The 18,082-nt window shown below is 41.5% G+C and overlaps 1 protein-coding gene and 2 non-coding genes across 3 annotated transcripts in view; 1 reads left to right on the forward strand and 2 right to left on the reverse strand.

Moving 5' to 3' along the window:
- The first annotated feature begins 9,089 nt into the window (after nt 1-9,089).
- The window catches only part of Reck (reversion inducing cysteine rich protein with kazal motifs), a 57,522-nt gene continuing 48,529 nt past the window's right edge, over nt 9,090-18,082 (forward strand). Inside the window, exon 1 of the mRNA XM_042696157.1 lies at nt 9,090-9,286. Within this exon, the coding sequence (XP_042552091.1) occupies nt 9,187-9,286 (100 nt within the window). The 5' untranslated portion in view covers nt 9,090-9,186. The remainder of the gene's footprint in view (nt 9,287-18,082) is intronic.
- Trnaa-ugc lies at nt 10,814-10,877 on the reverse strand. Its single transcript has one exon. It is a non-coding gene; the product is annotated as a tRNA-Ala (tRNA).
- On the reverse strand, nt 10,905-10,968 carry Trnaa-ugc. Its single transcript has one exon. It is a non-coding gene; the product is annotated as a tRNA-Ala (tRNA).

The raw sequence follows: 18,082 nt of genomic DNA on the forward strand, positions 1-18,082 counted from the left end.
TGAGGGGGTTGGGGTTAATGGAACAACTAGATATTCCTATGACAAGAAAGAAATGAGTCATGACCTTGACACAAAACTTCACTTGAAAAGGATTATTGACCTAAATAAATGCTTAAGCCAGAGCTGTAAAAAAAAAAATCTACAAGAAAATGTAAGAGAAAATCTTTATGATCCCCAGAGGCAAAATTCTTTCTTTTTTAAATTAGCATACATTAGCATCCATTCCACAGATACTTATAATGTAACCCAGTCAAACCCACCTCCTCCATCACTCTCCCTTATTCCTTGACCCCTTCTAAAACAATTTCATCAGGTTTAAGTGTTTATTTTCATACATACAAGTAAATGACTTCAACCATATTCATCTTCATTCATCCCCTCAGTTCACAGTTCCCCTCTCCTCCTGTACCCCCACCCATTGAATAGAGCCAAACAAGCAAATTTCTTAAGATTAAAAAGGAATCTTAAAAGAAATAATGTTGGTTTGGATTTAACCAACATTTAAAGCTTTGGCATCCAGGCACCAATGGTTGATGCCTGTAATCCTAGCTCTTCAGGAGGCTGAGATCTGAGATCACAGTTTGAAGCCAGCCAGGGCAGAAAACTGTGAGATTTAAATTAACTAGCTGAAATGCTGTAAGTAGAGCTGTGGCTCAAGTGGTAGAACACTAGCTTTGAACACAAAAGGTCAGGGAGAGGGCCTAGGCATTGAGTTCAAGCACCATGACTGGCTCTAAAAGGAAAAACCTTTTGGCCTTGGTAAGAAAATGAATGGGCAAACAGCAGTACTTATAATGCATTTATCTGATGAAGGACTTGCATCTATAATATACAATAAGCTCTTGTAATACTATAAGAAGTAGAAAACTGCCCAAATGAGGAAAAGATTTATCAGACTTCAACAGACATTTCACAGAATATTTATGAATGACTAATACCCATACAAAAAATGGTCATAATTAGTTGTTATGGAAATTAAAATAAGGATTTTAATGAGCTTCCACTACTTACCCATTAGAAAGTCTAAAATGCAAAAGTCTGGGAATACTGAGGTCTGAGGAGAGGTATAGCAATAACTCTCCCACATGGTTTAATGGGAATTCAAAATGACACAACCCTTTGGGAAACAGATACTAGTTCCTTATAAAGTTAAGATTGTGCTTTCTTATGACTCAGTCATTCCAGCCCTGACTTGTTCTTTTTCTTAGATTCTGTGCTTATCTACTTAGCATCTATTTTTTTCTAGTCTTGGGGTTTGAACTCAGGGTCTGGGCAGTGTCCCTGAGCTTCTTTTGCTCAAGGCTAGTGCTCTACCACTTGAGACACAGCTCCACTTCTGGCATTTTCTGATTAGGTTATTGGAGATAAGAGTCTCACAGACTTTCCTGCCCAGGCTGGTTTTGAACCGTGATCCTCAGATCTCAGCCTCCTGAGTAGCTAGGCTTATAGGCAGAAACTATCAGTGCCTGGCAAAGACTTTTGTGTGAGTATAAAGGAAAACAGAGCTATTAGTCAGGATTTAAGGAGTAGAAATTCAGTAAAATAAGCTTAATTGATAAGATGGAGGTTCCCAAACTGTAACAAACAAGAGAACTTCTTAACTTTGAGGAGTTTAGCCCCTATAAGACTCATTCTCCACTGTCTTATATAGCGCTGATAGGAAATCTGGCTGGATAAACAAAATTATTGGATTATTTACTTATTTTTTGCTGTGCTGACAATGGAACCCAGGGCCTTCCTCCTGCTAGGCAAGTACTCAATCAATGAAATACATCTTCAGTCCTTGTTATTTGATATTTAAAATTCTCCCCTATATACAAAGACTATTGAATTGTATACATTGCTGTAAATAATAATTGAACAAGAATTTTTTACGTTAGTGCTGTTAGATTCTTTATCCCAGATTTGAATTATTTATAAAAGTTACAATTGCTAAAACATTGTTATTTAAAAATTGTGTTAAATTAGTAGTATCAGTATTCAGAAAGTTAATTAAAACTATAATAATTTAATACATATATGGATGATCAAAATTAATAATATCAATAAGAATAATCTCTAAATAAACAGTAGAACAACACATTCAATTGAATGGTTTGCCTTTGAACCACACATTACACCATATGCTGCTTTAAACTTCAAATAGATTGAAGCTTAACATAAAACACCATCATGATTACAAAAAGCTTAGAAAAAACAGAGTGACATATTTATACCAGCTGTAGAAGACAATGTGATTCACTATTTTGGAAGAGAACATTGGAATTAAAATAGACGTGTTCAAGCATGCATTGTACAAAAGCCTTGGACAGTTGAGATAACAAAAAGCAAATGGAGATTCATCACGTCCCAATAGTGTTTGATTTTATTCACAAATAACTAGATACAAGCCGGGCGCTGGTGGCTCACGCCTGTAATCCTAGCTACTCAGGAGGCTGAGATCTGAGGATCGCGGTTCAAAGCCAGCCCGGGCAGGAGAGACCGTGAGACTCCTATCTCCAATAAACCACCAGAAAACCGGAAGTGGCGCTGTAGCTCAAGTGGTAGAGCGCTCGCCTTGAGCTGAAGAGCTGAGGGACAGCGCCCAGGCCCAGAGTTCAAGCCCCACGACCGACCAAAAAAAAAAAAAAAACAAATAACTAGATACATATGATTATACTCTCTCTCAAAGACACATACACTTTAAATAATTTTAATATATATAGAGAGACAATGAACACATTTAAACTTGTTACATTTCCATTTTTACACACCAACTGCCACCATCACCTGAGCAGATGGTGCTGTCAAATTGACTTTTTTTTTTTTTTTTTTTTTTTGGGTCCGGTCGTGGGGCCTGAACTCTGGGCCTGGGCGCTGTCCCTGAGCTCTTCAGCTCAAGGCTAGCGCTCTACCACTTGAGCCACAGCGCCACTTCCGGCTTTTTTCTTTTTGCTTATGTGGTGCTGAGGAATCGAACCCAGGGCCTCAGGCATGCAAGGCAAGCGCTCTACCACTGAGCCACCTTCCCAGCCCCTCAAATTGACTTTTGTAGCAACCTTGTAATAAATCTTTTTCTGTCATCTCTTGGTGTTTATTTCATCATAGATATCTTTATTAGAAAAATCCAAGTTATGTGCCTCATGTATGCACAGTTATGCAAGAGAATGCACATGTGCGTGTTCTCAACTATGATCTCCAGTGAGATACACAGTCATCTACTTCAAGCAGAGTCTTACTACAGTATCAGAGCCACTTGCAGAATAACAAGTGAGCATGTAACTGGACATATAGAAATAAAGTCATACTACAATAGTGTCAGTATGAATTATAAGTTTGGGTAGGTACTTTTCTGATTTTGCACTGATGATTTCTTAAAAAATGTTGAGTGCTTATCAAATCTTCTAAGTGTATCAGGATTTTTTTTCTGCTTGTTAATGTGTCACTGTTTTTAATTAATAACATTTGTTTTAGAGTAATAAAATTACAAATGTGACAGCAGAATTACCTATATGTCCCTTATTTATAACCTTTCCCATTTCAGTATCTGACACCAGAATAGTACATTCTTTCTAAATGATAGATTACATTGACACATTATTAAACATAGTTTACCATGGGGTTCAATCTTGATACTATACATTCTGTGGACCTTGTAGCTACGTTAAAAACTATGTCCCTGAACAGCCTAGACTTGGGCTTACAAAGCTAACCTCAATTCTGCCCTAATAGATAAAACTCCTATGAGTTACTAAGAACAAGAAAAATGCAATTGAAAAATAATAACATGTTCAGTGTACCAAGAAATGGAAATGGCCAATAAACATAAAATGTTAAGCATTCTATTACTAGGACAATAAAGTGCTGATTGTGTTAACAATGCATGATAAAAATTGTACATATTGAAAAGTATAACTTTATCCTGTTATTGTTTGGCATCAAAAGCAAGGATAATTTTTCTGAATTGTGGAAATATTATAACATTTTAGGGAAAAATGTATCATAATTTCTTATATATATAGGCTGAGATCTGAGGATTGGCAATTCAAAGCCAGTCAGGATAGGAAAGTCCTTGTGACTCTTATCTCCAATAAATTACCAAAAAGCCAGAATTGCAGCTATGGCTCAAGTAGTAGAACACTTAGCCTTGAGCGAAAATAGCTCAAGGATAGTGGCCAGGCCTTGAGTTCAAGGCCTAGTACTGGCACCACCACCTACAACAACAAAAAGAGCTTTCACTACAGTAGACCCCAAACAAAAACACAGAGACAAAACTGGAAGCTGAAGTTGTGTGATTGCAGTTGTTATCCATAATTCCAAATGCTGTGTTTTTTCTTAAAACCATCCTCATAGTCTTTGAATCAAGAAATTGTTTTATATTTGAACTTATTGTTTGAATTTGTTGATAATTTGAACTTATTGTTATAAGAACTTATGGCAATAAAGCATAGATAGATAGATAGATAGATAAATAGATAGATAGATAGAGTCAATCATGGGGCTTGAACTCAGGGCCTGGGCACTGTCCCTGACCTCTTTGCTCAAGGCCAGTGCCCTACCACTTTGAGCCACAGCTCCACGTCCAGTTTTCTGGTGGTTTATTGAAGAGTCTCCCCGACTTTCCTATCAGGCTGGGTTTGAACCAAGATCCTCAGATCTCTGAGTAGCTAGAATTGCAGGTATGAGTCACCAGTGCCTGGCTAGAGTTTTGTTTTATATAGCAAGCACTTTACATTGACACACATCCTCAACCCTAAAAAATAATTTTTTAAAGTTTTACATTAACAAATAGAGAATAAAAACAATTTTATATGAACAAGTTTATGTCTTTGTAGGGCTCATTGGAGGCTGGTAGATATTATGAAAGCACTTCTAGTTAAGAGAATCTCAGACTGAACTTCATGTGCTGAGTTTCATAGCATATTGGTGTTAGATGCCTTTCTCCTCTGAGTGCTCACTATAGGAAGCAGTGAGGATGTCAGGTATGCCGATCCAACACATATGAGCATTTTGTTCTCCAAGTTATTCATAATTATTAAATTAATGATATACATGATACACAATTGAAAAACAGTTTTCTGAGCAGTTGCTTCCAAGCAACAGCTTCTAGACAGTGTGATCAACTCTTCAATGGACAATAAATTGACTTTGCACATCCTCTTCCTACTGATTAAAATTTACTCTCAGTTCAATGATATTAGTTTTAGCTGAGGCTCTTATCAAATAATCTCCATAGTTTTGAGAGGAATACATGAGGTCAAAACCAGCAATGGGGCCTGAGGAAGAAGGCAGGACATCTGGTCCTCTGTTGTCATCATGCGCTCCTGATGACACCTGCATTGTCATCTGGTATCCAGCTGTACAGGCCATGCACACAATAGCTACAGGCCCCACATTCTGATCTTGAGCCTCTTCAGCATTTCAGCTCCCTTTTCTCTCTTGTGGGACATAGAAAACATTTTGAGCTACTCTTATTCTGTGGGGAACATGGACATCATTGAAGCCATTTTTATTTTCCAGCCACATCATGTTGAACAAAGAGGAATTTTGTAAGATTTGTTATTTCTCTGAACTCCACATGGGCAGTAGGACTCAGATCCCCCTTAACTCATTCTCAAGTCTTTCTTCCTTAGGGGTTCTGTGTCCCACCCCATTGCATCCTTCACAAGCAACCCCTTCTCCTTTTTTGTTTCCCTCTCTGCATCAGAGTGAGTCACATTGTTTGGAATTAGTGATGGTGGGAGAAAATATACTTGAATGATCACAGTATGCTTCCGTATCTGTTCTTCATACATATGTTATGTCCTCAGCTTTTTAGGCCTGATTCTGATATTTTAAACATATTTCTCTGGACACTACTGTGCCTAGAATTTCAAACATCTACGTTTAGAAAATTTCCCTTTTTATCTACTTCTTAACTCCAAGGATCATCCTGAAGAAATGAATGTCTTGAACCTGTGATCCTCTTACTTCAGCCTTTTGAGTGCTGGAATTACAGGTTTGAATCATGACTCCTTCTCCTTCTCAAAAGATGAAATATGAAGCAAGGAAACAGACTACACTGAGGGATGTTAAACTGCAATCTTAAGATGGATAATGAAAGAAGGATAATTGAGTTAGGAACTATAAAAGAAGAGGGAGAACTTTGTATAGCTTGAAGAAATGGATTTCAGACAGAAGGCACTATAAGTACAAGGGTTCTTGCAGGCTCTATGGAGAAATTAAGCAATGACACAGAGCAGGATTGGCTGGAATAGATGAGCAAATAAGAGACAAGGACAATGAGAAACAAGGCAAAAGAAGAAGAGGCAAGAATACAGAACCTCGAGAACCATTGTGATAAATATGACTTTTTCTCTGCATGAGATAGGAAATGTTTAGAGAGTTCTGAAGAGAAAAACAACATAACTAAAAGATCATTACACTTGCTTTATTGCAATAGTTGGTAGAATATAAAAGGGGAAAGAAAGGAGATCAGTCAGGAAGCTATTATAATATTCCAAGAAAGGTATAATGCTGGTTGGGCTAGGATGGTAGCAGTGAGGAAGGCTGACAGGGGACTCCATTATTTTTAGTGAAATGTTGCTCCTCTTTTTTGTTATGTGTTATACATCACCAATCACTAATCCCTGGCTAATTTCAAGATTTTCTTTCATTTCCAGCAGGTTGGCTATGGTGATGTTAATATTTTTTTAATGAAAGACTATTATACTAGCCTTGCAGAACATAAATATAACAAACATACGTGCAATTCTTAGTTTAAGCTGCATTTTAAAAAGATGAATAATGATAGCTACATAGTTGTCAAAGCTTGTAGAAAGTAGGACATGGAGAGTGAATCCTTGTGTAAACTAGGGACTTTGGAGAATGACTGTCAACATGATCAGATGTACCCACTACAGTGAAAGATGCAGGTTAGCAGGGGACTATGTGCACAAAGGCTAAGGGACATATGCCCCCACTCAGTCTTACTGTGAACCTAAACTGCTCTAAAAAAGAAAAATAAAATCTCGTTTTTAAAAAAGTGAAAAGAGTGAAGCACTGATCACCAGCATCAACACACACATGTGCGTGTGCACGCGCGTGTGTACAGACACACACACACAGAGCAAGAGTAAGAGCAAAAGAGTAAAATGAAACAGGTGAATTGATTTTTTTAAATCAGTTATGGGGCTTGAACTCAGGGCCTGGGCACTATCCCTGAGCTCTTTTGATCAAGACTGGCACTCTACCACTTTGAGCCACAGTACCACTTCCAGTTCTCTGGGGGTTGAATAGAGATAAGAGTCTCACAGACTTTCCTGCCCTGGCTACATTTGAACTGTGATCCCTAGATCTCAGCCTCCAGAGTAGCTAGGATTACAGGTGTGAGCCACTGACACCTGGCTTGTGAATTGATTTTTTTAATATAATTTTTATTATAAAGGTGTTGTACAGAGGGTTGCTGTTTCATAAATCAGGTAATGAGTACATTTCTTCTAGGTGAGTTGATTTTGATATATTTTACATTATATTGCTTTCATACTTTTTTTTTTTTTTTAGCACATTTCAGTTTAGATTGGGTTCAGCCACATTTCAAGTACCCAAGAGCCACACATAGTTGCTGATGATCATATTAGATAGTCTAGACGTTTTGACCATTGCTGCTCCCTCCCTCTCTTCTTTCCCCACTCCTCTTCCCCTTCCTCCTCCCCTCCTCCCCTCCCCCCCACTTCTCATTTCTTTTCCTTTTCTCCTTCTTGAGGAGTAGGAAGCAGGGAGGGAAATGAGACCAGCCACTCAGTCTCCCAGCCCTAGGGGAGGATCCATCCATCTCTCCCTACAGTTTGAAAGTGCTCCCATTATATGCATTGTCAAATACATTTTTTTTTTTTTTTGCCAGTTCTGGGGTTTGAACTCAGGGCCTGGGCATTGTCCCTGAGCTCCTTTTGCTCAAGGCTAGCACTCTACTACTTGAGCCACAGCACCACTTCTGGCTCGTTTTGTTTATGTGGTGCTGAGGAATTGAACCCAGGGCTTCAATGCATGCTAAGCAAGCATTCTTCCACTAAGCCATATTCCAAGCTCCCGTTTAGACATCTTAAATATAGTATATTCCTTAATTTTCTCCAAGAGGGCCAAGAATAACTGAGAGTGAAATTAAATGTCTGTGCAGAATCACAGGTCTAGTTGGAGCTAGTGTGCAGCACCAATCCAATGTTAAGCCCTTGCTCTTCCCGTGGAGTACTGCACCGCTCCCTTTCCCAAAGGAAAGCGTCAGCTTCTAGTGGTCTCCATAAAGGGGAACCTGGAAGTAAACCACTGGCTTCATCATCGAGCATCAAAGTAGCTCCAAAATGGATGGACTATTTGTTCAAGAGGGAGAGCGGAGAGGCACACGCAAACCATGAGTCTCTTTGGGCCTGGGCGCTGTCCCTGAGCTCTTTTGCTCAAGGCTACCCACTCTACCACTTTGAGCCACGGCCCCACTTCCGTTTCCTGGGGGGTTAATCGGACCTGAGCCTCTTGAACTTTTCTGCCCGGACTGGCTTTGAACCGCCACCCTCAGATGCCAGCCTCCTGGGTAGGTGGGGTGACAGGCGTGAGCCACTGGCACCCGGCTAAACTGTCCCCACGTCTGACCTCCTCGGTCTGGCCTTGCAGGCCCTCCAAGCACAGTCACACAGCACCCTCCTCCCCTCAGGGAGGATTAAGAATTAATCACTAGTACCCGAGGCCCGGGGGCTGTGACCCGGGTCTGCGCGGGCCACGCGCGAGGCCAGGCGCCACGCCTTCTCTAGCTGGAAGGGTGGAGAGCATCCCCGGGAACCCCGTGCGGAGGCTCCCGGGGCGTCGCCGGGGCTTCGTCCTCGGCCCGAGAACTTGGAGTACGAGCTTGACAGTTCAGTCCCCATCGGAACCCCAATGACCCCAAGTGCAAACCCCCGGAGACGGCGGAGGCGTTCCCAGGGCGCCTCCGACCACCCCACCCCGCCTCGGCGAAGCTGAAGCCGACCCACAGCTGGCCCTTAACAAAGAGCTGGGGTCTCGGGCGCGTTGCCGCCCCCAGGAGGTTTTGGAAACTTCTTGCGGCCGGGGGCGGGGCTTAGAGCTCACTGCAGCCAATCACCAAAGGCCCGGGCGGCGGGGGCGGGGCCTGGAGCGAGCGGCTGTGGCGGCCCGGCTGGGTCCGAGCATCCCGCTGCTTCGGACCCGCCCGGCCCGGACATGGCGGCCGCCCGGGCTTCCCTGAACAGCGTGCTGTTGCTGCTGCTGGCCGTGACGGAGGTCGCCGAAGTGGCAGGGGGCCTGGTCCCGGGCAGTGCGGGTGAGTAACCGCTGGAGCAGCGGCTTGGGGCAGTCCGGAGTGGCCGCCTCAGCGCTCCAAGATGGCGCGGGGCAGGGGGCTACGGGGCGCGCGACCCCAGACCCGACCCGCGTCCGGTGACCTACGGCCGGAGATCTCGGCAGTCAGAAGTGAGGTGCCGGGGCGCGATGACCGAAGCCTTACGCTCTCCCTCTTCGCCCCGAAGAACTTCTGAACCGCGCGGACAGGGACCCGGGTTCGAGGCCTTGCTCTGTCATCTCCCGGGCAAGAGACCTCTGCTGGTCCCCGACCCCCTGGTCTGGCCCTGGTCTCTCTCAGAAAAGCATGGCGTGTCCTCGCTCCTGGGTCGTCGTGAGGCTCGGGTGGGATCAGGACGTGCAGCCGGTTACCTTCGCCCCGGCCGGGTACTGTTACTGGAGCTGAGTTCACTTGGTTCCGAAAGGCCGGCGGTGGTCGGTGCTGGGTGCACGGTCTGTAGTTCTGAGCCACCTCTGGGCTCCGACTTCATTAAAAGTCATTAAGAATCAGTAAACCTGTATGAGTGGGGTTAGGAAAGATGGGGGAGAACTTGGAAAGGGTGACATTGACCAAGATGCGTTGTACTTATGAACTGATTTGTTCGATTGAAACTCGTGTGCACAACTATTATATATTATATATATATCAGTAATCCTCTTCTGAGGGGCCGACAGGCTTGATTTGTTGTATTCTTGCGCCAAAGGAATTAAAACCAGACATGGATAGGAAACTGTGCTGTGCTTACTTGTGTCTTAGAGTTGCTGGTCTTTTGGACTAACCCCAACTTCTGCCCTGCAGGAGATCTTAGGATAGGTGATGGATTAGGATCAGAGTTCCTAGTAGCTGCTACTATAGGTAGATACCTGTGGAGAGGAGATGCTGGGTGAGGCTGCACCCTTGCAGGGAGAGAGATGACATCCACTTAGGAGGGGAGGAAAGTTGACAGGTACCTCCTGAGTCTGTTAGCCATTAAAAGATGGCTGGGATTTGTACTACGGAGGTGGAGGAGGAGGAATGCAGTGCTTCCCAGGAGAAAAAAGAAAAAAAGAAAAAGCAAAGTCAATCCAAGATATGTGTGTGTATGTGTGTGCGTGCGCACGCACACATGTGTATGTACACACGTACATGCACATGCCAGTACTGGGACTTGAACCTCAGAATCTTGGTGCCATCCCTGAGCTTTTTTTTCCTCAAGGCTAGTGCTCTGCCACTGGAGCCACAATTCCACTCTGGCTTTTTGGTAGTTAATTAAAGATGAGTCTCATGGACTTTACTGCCTGGGCTGGCTTTGAATGTCAATCTTCAGCTCTCAGCCTCCGGAGTAATTAGGATTGCAGGTGTGAGTCACTGGCACCCAGCTCCAACATATTTTTTGTTTTGTTTTGTTTTGTTTTTGGGTCCGGTCGTGGGGCCTGAACTCTGGGCCTGGGTGCTGTCCCTTCAGCTCAAGGCTAGCACTCTACCACTTGAGCCACAGCGCCACTTCCAGCTTTTTTCTTTTTGCTTATGTGGTGCTGGGGATCGAACCCAGGGCCTCATGCATGCAAGGCAAGCACTCTACCACTGAGCCACCTTCCCAGCTCTTTTCTTTTTGCTTATGTGGTGCTGGGGATCGAACCCAGGGCCTCATGCATGCAAGGCAAGCACTCTACCACTGAGCCACCTTCCCAGCTCGTCCAACATGGTTTTAAGATAACCTACAGTGTTAAAAATAAAGACTTAATAAAAAGGAAGGCATTTAAAGAAGGGAGAGAACTATATCAGGAACCGGCATTATATAATTGTAATTGGATTCTAAATTTTGCTATTAGTTCAGAAACCCAAGGAGGGGAAAAATTCAAAGAGAATGCTGCTTTCATGGCTAATTCATTTCTGGGCCCTGTGTTTCTCACAAAGTTAAAAGAGACTGAACTAAAGCTCTTACAAAGATATAACCCATAGAAAACTGTTATCATGCTCATTGTACAATTGAGTATTTTGCTTGATCATTAAACTCATTGTTTCTCAATGGTTAACACATAAGCAAGTTAGTTACTTAAGCTTTAATCTTCTCTCTCTCCCTCCCTCCCTCCCTGTTTCTCCCTTCCTTCCTTTCTTCCTTCCTTCCTTCCTTTCTTTCTTTCTTTCTTTCTTTCTTTCTCTCTCTCTCTCTTTCTTTCTTTCTTTTCTCTTTCCTTTTATGCCTGTTCTAGGGCTCGAACTTTGGGCCTGGGCACTGTCCTAGAGCTTTTTCAACTCTACCTCTTGAGCCACAGCTCCACTTCCAACTTTTTGTTGGTTAGAGATAAGAATCGCACAGCTCTTTCTGCCCCAGCTGACTCTGAAAGGCAGTCCTCAGATTTCAGCATCCTAAGTAGCTAGGATTACAGGCATGGGCCACCAGCACCTAGCTAGCCTCAATCTTTTATGCTTTAAAATTCACACTTAGTATATTGTATGTCTTAGATTTTATTGTGAGAATTGAGATAACACATGTGCAGTATTTAGTATGATACTGCAATGTTAGCTATTAAATATGTTACTACATCTTCAAATTCATAAAACACTTTTTAACACTAGAAGTTCCAAGGGTTTCTGTGACAAGGACACTTGTTTGCCGAGTGAATGGAGAATGACTGCTGTGGAGTCATTTGGAGTGGTCTAAAATTAATAAAGGTGATGGTTCACAAGTATACAGAAAACAACTGAACTATACTTTAAAAGGGTGAATTTCAAAGTATGTCAATGATAGCTCAAAAAATGTTATAGAAAGAGAAAAACATGTTTGCTCATCTTTTTACCATAACATCTAAAGTTCACTTTAGAAAATGCTACACTATACAGGCTCATGCCTGTAATCTAAGCTACTTAGGAGGCTGAGATCTGAGGATCACAATTCAAAGCCAGCCCTGGTAGGCAAGTCCATGAAACTCTTATCACCATTAACCACCAAAAAGACAGATGTGAAGCTGTGGCTCAAAGTGGTAGAGTGCTAGCCTTGAGTAAAATTCAAGGCCTGAATTCCAGCCCCAGGACCAGCACAGAAAAAAAAGAAAAGAAAAGAATGAAAGAAAGAAAGAAAAAAAAAAGAGAGAAAATGTTGGGCTAGTTAATTTCCAACAGTCCTTTCAGCTCTAAAAAAGTCCATGACCTCATATAGTTATATTGTTTGATTTAAAAGAAAATTCCCAATTTGATCTTAAAATGAGTCTTGTTTTCTTGTACTCAGTACTAGCAAGCATATATTGCCTGGTTCCTTACATAAAAGATATTGAGCAATATAATAGACAAAGGCTTCCACTGTGGATTTGTAGAAAGTGTAGAAAACATTCTTCAGTCCTAAACAGAAATTGGGGACATAATTATTAAATTGTATTTCATGAAGGCCTGGCTTGTATTACTGTTCAGTCTTCTTTCTCATCTCATTATCCTCATCCAGGATTGGATACCTCTGTCTTCTCTAGTATACAGCTTTCCAGGTCACGGACTCCCTCTGCCATGGCTGCCCTGCTTATTCATACACTTGGAGATAAGAGAGTGATGTGACTTGCTTAATGATTATTTCTTTGCAGGATGTATTGAGACCATGTGCTGCAGTCTGAGGGTCTCTGTCTCCTGGCACCTAGTATTAGTTCTGTTTCTATTTAAGATGTTTTGTAATAGTACAAAAGAAAGAAAGATGTAACATCAAGGGCCAAGTTTCAACAAGTTGACATTTAAGAAGTTATGTAATAGCCTACGATCCTGAAAAAGAATGTAATGAATTTTAAATTAGAAAAAGAAAGTGCCTATCTAGAGGGAAGTAATAAAAAGCAGATTCTCTTCCCATTGAAGTCTTAGCCCACACTGTAGAAGGAGTGAATACTAGTGATAGACCAGAGATGAGTCTTTTTTTCCCTGATATACTGCTAAAAGTTCCTATCTTATGTTCATAGATTTAAGCAATTTTTTGTTAATCAGACTTTACGACTCCTGGAAGAAAGTGAGAAGTCAAAAGTGTGGGTTTTACGTATTACAAATATTGCTTTAAAAGAGCAAAACAGATATTAAGAGGTTTGTTTATTCAAAAAACATTCCTTTATGGCAGATCCTGTTTCCAGTGAGAGCTGCTGCTCTACAGGAGCTTACCTCTAGAGAAGCAGAGATAAATATTAAGTACTGTAGAGAAATAAAATTACTTACTGGTGTGATAAGTATGCTGTGAAGAAACCAAACTAGATGACAGCAGATTTATATGAGTAAGGGCAGGGGAGGAATGTTTGTTATATAGAATTGACAAGAAGGGCCTCTTTGATAAGGTGAAGTTTAGAGTGAAGATCTAAAGTCTGAGAAGATGCTATCCTTAACAAGACGGGGGGCAGGGTCAGCAGCAGCATGCAGATCATGTGGGTATGTGGTTGGAACAACCAAGAGAATAATCTAGGGCTAGAGAATGCTGCGCTTTGCAAGAAGCCATAAGAGGATTATGGACTTTATCCTAAGAACAGATAGAAAACAAGAGAGTTTTTAATACGAGATAGACTCGGGGAGTGATGGTTTATGCTTGTAATCCTTGCTACTCAGGATGCTGAGATCTGAGGATCTCAGTTTGAAGCAAGTCCAGACAGGAAAGTCTGTGATTTTTATCTCCAATTAACCACCAAAAAGCTGGAAGTGGAGTTAGGGCTCAAATGGTATAATTTAAGCCTTGTAAGCCTCACAAAAGTTCAGTGACAGCACCCAGACCTTGAGTTCAAGCCCCAGGACTCACTCTCTCTCTCTCTCTCTCTCTCTCTCTCTCTCACACACACACACACACACACACACAATTAGCAGCAAGATTGAGCTAAAATAGATACCAAATTATATATCTTATTTATTATTTATTATTGTTTTAATTTTTTGCCAGTCCTGGGCCTTGAACCACTGGACACTGTCCCTGAGCATTTGTGCTCAAGGCTAGCACTCTTATCACTTGAGCCACAGCTCCACTTCCAGCATTTTGGTGGTTAATTGGAGATGAGACTCTCACAAATTTTCCTGCCTGGGCTGACTTTGAACCATGATCCTCTTCCTGAGTAACTAGGATTACAAGTAGAAGCCACTAGCACCTGGCTGCTAATTTTTGTTAAAAAAAAAAATAGCAACAATTGAGATCCTTCTGAAAAAAATATTAAAAGCAAGAAAGGTGTCTGTAATCCTAGCTACATGGGAGGCTGAAAATAGAAGAAGAAGGGGAGGGGAAAAGAGAGGAGAAAGGTATAGAATTTAGATCATCAGGAAGGGAACATCAAACATTTCAGATAGAAAACTGTGTTCTAAGTAATGTACATTTTTCTTCTTAAAAGTGATTGTGGGGGGGCTGGGAAGGTGGCTCAGTGGTAGAGCACTTGCCTTGCATGCATGAGACCCTGGGTTCGATTCCTCAGCACCACATATGCAACAAGAAAAAAGCCGGAAGTGGCACTGTAGCTCAAGTGGTAGAGCACTAGCCTTGAGCTGAAGAGCTGAGAGACAGCGCCCAGGCCCAGAGTTCAGGCCCCACGACTGGACCTCCCAAAAAAAAAAAAAAAAAAAAAGTGGTTGTGGGCTGGGATTTAGTTAGTGGCAAAGTGCTTGCCTAGAAAGTTCAGTATCCTGAGTTTGATCTTCAGTACCAAAAAGGAAAATACAAAAATATATACAGTTTAAGAAGAAAAAAAAAAACAACCCAACAAACAAACAAACGAATAAAAAACAAAACCTTAAAAAAAAAGCTGGCTGCTGGTGGCTCATAACTGAGCTACTCAGGAGGCTGAAATTTGAGGATTGCAGTTTGAAGCCAGCTCAGGTAGAATGTTCACTATACTCTTATCTCCAGCTAACCACCAAAAAGCAATGGCTCAAATGGTATAGAGATCTAGCCTTGTACAAAAAAAGATCAGGAACAACACCCAGGCCCTGAGTTCAAGCCCCAGGACCAGCAGAGAAAAACCCAAAAGGAACAAAAAGTTATTGAGCTGAGCAGTAGTGGCTCATGCCTGTAATCCTTGCTACTCCAGAGGCTGAGATCTGAGGACCATGATTTAAAGCCAGCCAGGGCAGGAAAGCCCCTGAGATCTTTATCTCCAGTTAACCACCAGAGAAACAAAAGTGGCCCTGTGACTCAGTGGTAGACTGCTAGCCTTGAGCAAAAGATCTCAGAAACAGTGCCCAGGCCTTGACTTCAAGCCCCATGACTGACAATAATAATAATAATAATAATAATAATAATAATAATAATAATATGAGCCAGCACTTGGGAAGCAAATGCAGGAGGATCAAGAATTTGAGGTACCCAGGTGCTGGTGGCTCACACCTGTAATCCTAGCTACTCAGGAGGCTGAGATCTGAGGATCACGGTTTGAAGCCAGCCCAGGAAAGTCCCCATGAGACCAATAAACTAATCCAGAAAGCTCGAAGTGGTGCTGTCGCTCAAGTGGTAAAGCACTAGCCTTGAGCACAGAGAGACTCAGGGACAGCACCCAAGCCCTGAGTTCAAACCCCAACACCAGCAAAAAAAAAAAAAAAGAATTTGAGGCTAGGTTAGAGTGTGATGCATGTGGTAGAGTACTTGCCTAATAGGAAAAGTACCTTAAGTTCTAACCATAGTACTGCCAAAAACAAAAGAAAAAGGAATTTGAAGTGACCCTGGACTATAAGAAAACTGTGTCAATAAATAAACAAATATAATTGAAATTTAGGGAAGGCTAGAATGCCAGAAAGAGACTTGGAAAATCTGGAGTTGGGCTACCAAGAAGCTATGGTAGGCTCTTGATTGAAAGAGTGACATTATAAAAGATCTGTTTAAAAAATTAAGTTGGCAGTTGGATTGGTAGTACAACTAATTGGTATTACAACTGTAGCAGTGCAGTATGAGACCAGCAATGAAGGATATCTGTAACTTGGAAATTATTCTGAAAACAATATGTCTGTTTAAAAGTATATCTAAAAGCCAGGCACCAGTGGCTCATACTTGTAATCATAGTTACTCAGGAGACTGAGATTTGAGGATTGTGGTTTGAAACCAGTCCAGGCAGAAAAGTCCATGGCACTCTTTTTTTTTTTTTTTTTTTGGTCGGTCGTGGGGCTTGAACTCTGGGCCTGGGCGCTGTCCCTCAGCTCTTCAGCTGAAGGCGAGCGCTCTACCACTTGAGCTACAGCGCCACTTCCGGTTTTCTGGTGGTTTATTGGAGATAGGAGTCTCACGGTCTCTCCTGCCCGGGCTGGCTTTGAACTGCGATCCTCAGATCTCAGCCTCCAGAGTAGCTAGGATTACAGGTGTGAGCCACCAGCGCCCGGCTCCATGGCACTCTTATCTCCAACTAAACACCAAAAAAAGCCAGAAGTGGCACAGTGGCTAAGTGGTAGAGCACTAGACCAAGTCTTGAGTTCAAGCTCCAGGATAATCCCTAAAAAAAAAAAGTATACATAAGTCGTCTGAGTGCTTGTGGCTCATCTCTATAATCCTAGCTACTTAGGAGGATGAGACCTGGAGGATTTTTGTTTCAAAGTCAGCTCAAACAGAAAAATTTCCATGTTCAGTTAACCAAAATGCTGGGCAGGAGGCATGGCTCAAGGCTTAAGTGGTAGGACACCAGCCGTGAGTAAGAAAGTTAAGTGAAATCATAAGGCACTGAGTTCAAGTGCCAATACTGGCACCAAAAAAGAAAGAATATACATAAACAAGTATGCAGACAGATGAATCAAGAGGAAAAGATGTTAGCAATTTTTGTGTTTGAGGTAGGGTTTCACTGTTTAACCCAGACTAGTCACTTGTGATCCCCCAAGCCTCTAGCTCCCAAATTGATAATAAAATATTATCAATATTAAATATGTGGTAGGTATAAAGGTAATCATTTTACTGTTTGGCTACTCCTTGGCTAATAATATATTTCATATAAATATATGGACACATATATTTTGTAAGAGACAGGTGTGACAGTTTCATGAATATATATATTAAGTTACAGTTGTCATCTAAACATTTCTTATTTTTAATAAAGTTTTTAAATTTTGTATATATCATTACTGGGACTTAAACTCAGGACCTTTCACTTTCACTTGGCTTTTTTACTCATAGCTGGCACACCACTACTGGAGCCATACCTCTAGTCCAACTTTTTGCTAGTTAATTGGAGATAAAAAGTCTATTGGATTTGTCTGCCCTAACATGGCTTCAAACTGCAGTCCTGAGTTCTCAGCTCCCTAGGATTATAGGCTTGAGCCACTGGTACCTAGCTTAAACATTTTTGGAATGATTGTCATTTTCCAACTTGTATTGAAAATAACAATTTTATCAAAATCATATCTCATATACATAATGAAAATGACTTTTATTTTTTTAATTGAATTTTGTCAAGGTGATGTACAGAGGGGTTACAGTTGCATACATAAGGTAATGAGTACATTTCTTATATAACATTGTTACCCCCTCCCTTGTTTTTCTCTCTTTCCCTTCACCCTAACTCTCTCCCTCCCCATAGATTTTAGTGTATCATCTTTATTTAGAATGGCCTTCTTCCAGTATCAGCTAATATTTCTCTCAGTGGTGTGAGATGAATATAGATTTGTTTGTTTATACACATTTTCTGTTCTAGTTATTCTTTAAGAAACATTAATTAGAAGGAATCTTCATTTGCTTAAGAGAGGAAAAGAATGGCTTTGTATTAACCAAATTGAATATTGAATATAGCTCTTCAGAGGATTCTCTGGTAAAAACTCTAACTTCAAAAATTTTATAATTCTGTGTGTGTGTGTGTGTGTGTGTGTATGTACCCCGAGGCTTTAACTCAAGGCCTG

Source organism: Dipodomys spectabilis, unplaced genomic scaffold, assembly GCF_019054845.1.
Source record: "Dipodomys spectabilis isolate Male_0828 unplaced genomic scaffold, ASM1905484v1 ptg000006l, whole genome shotgun sequence".
Lineage (NCBI taxonomy): Eukaryota > Metazoa > Chordata > Mammalia > Rodentia > Heteromyidae > Dipodomys > Dipodomys spectabilis.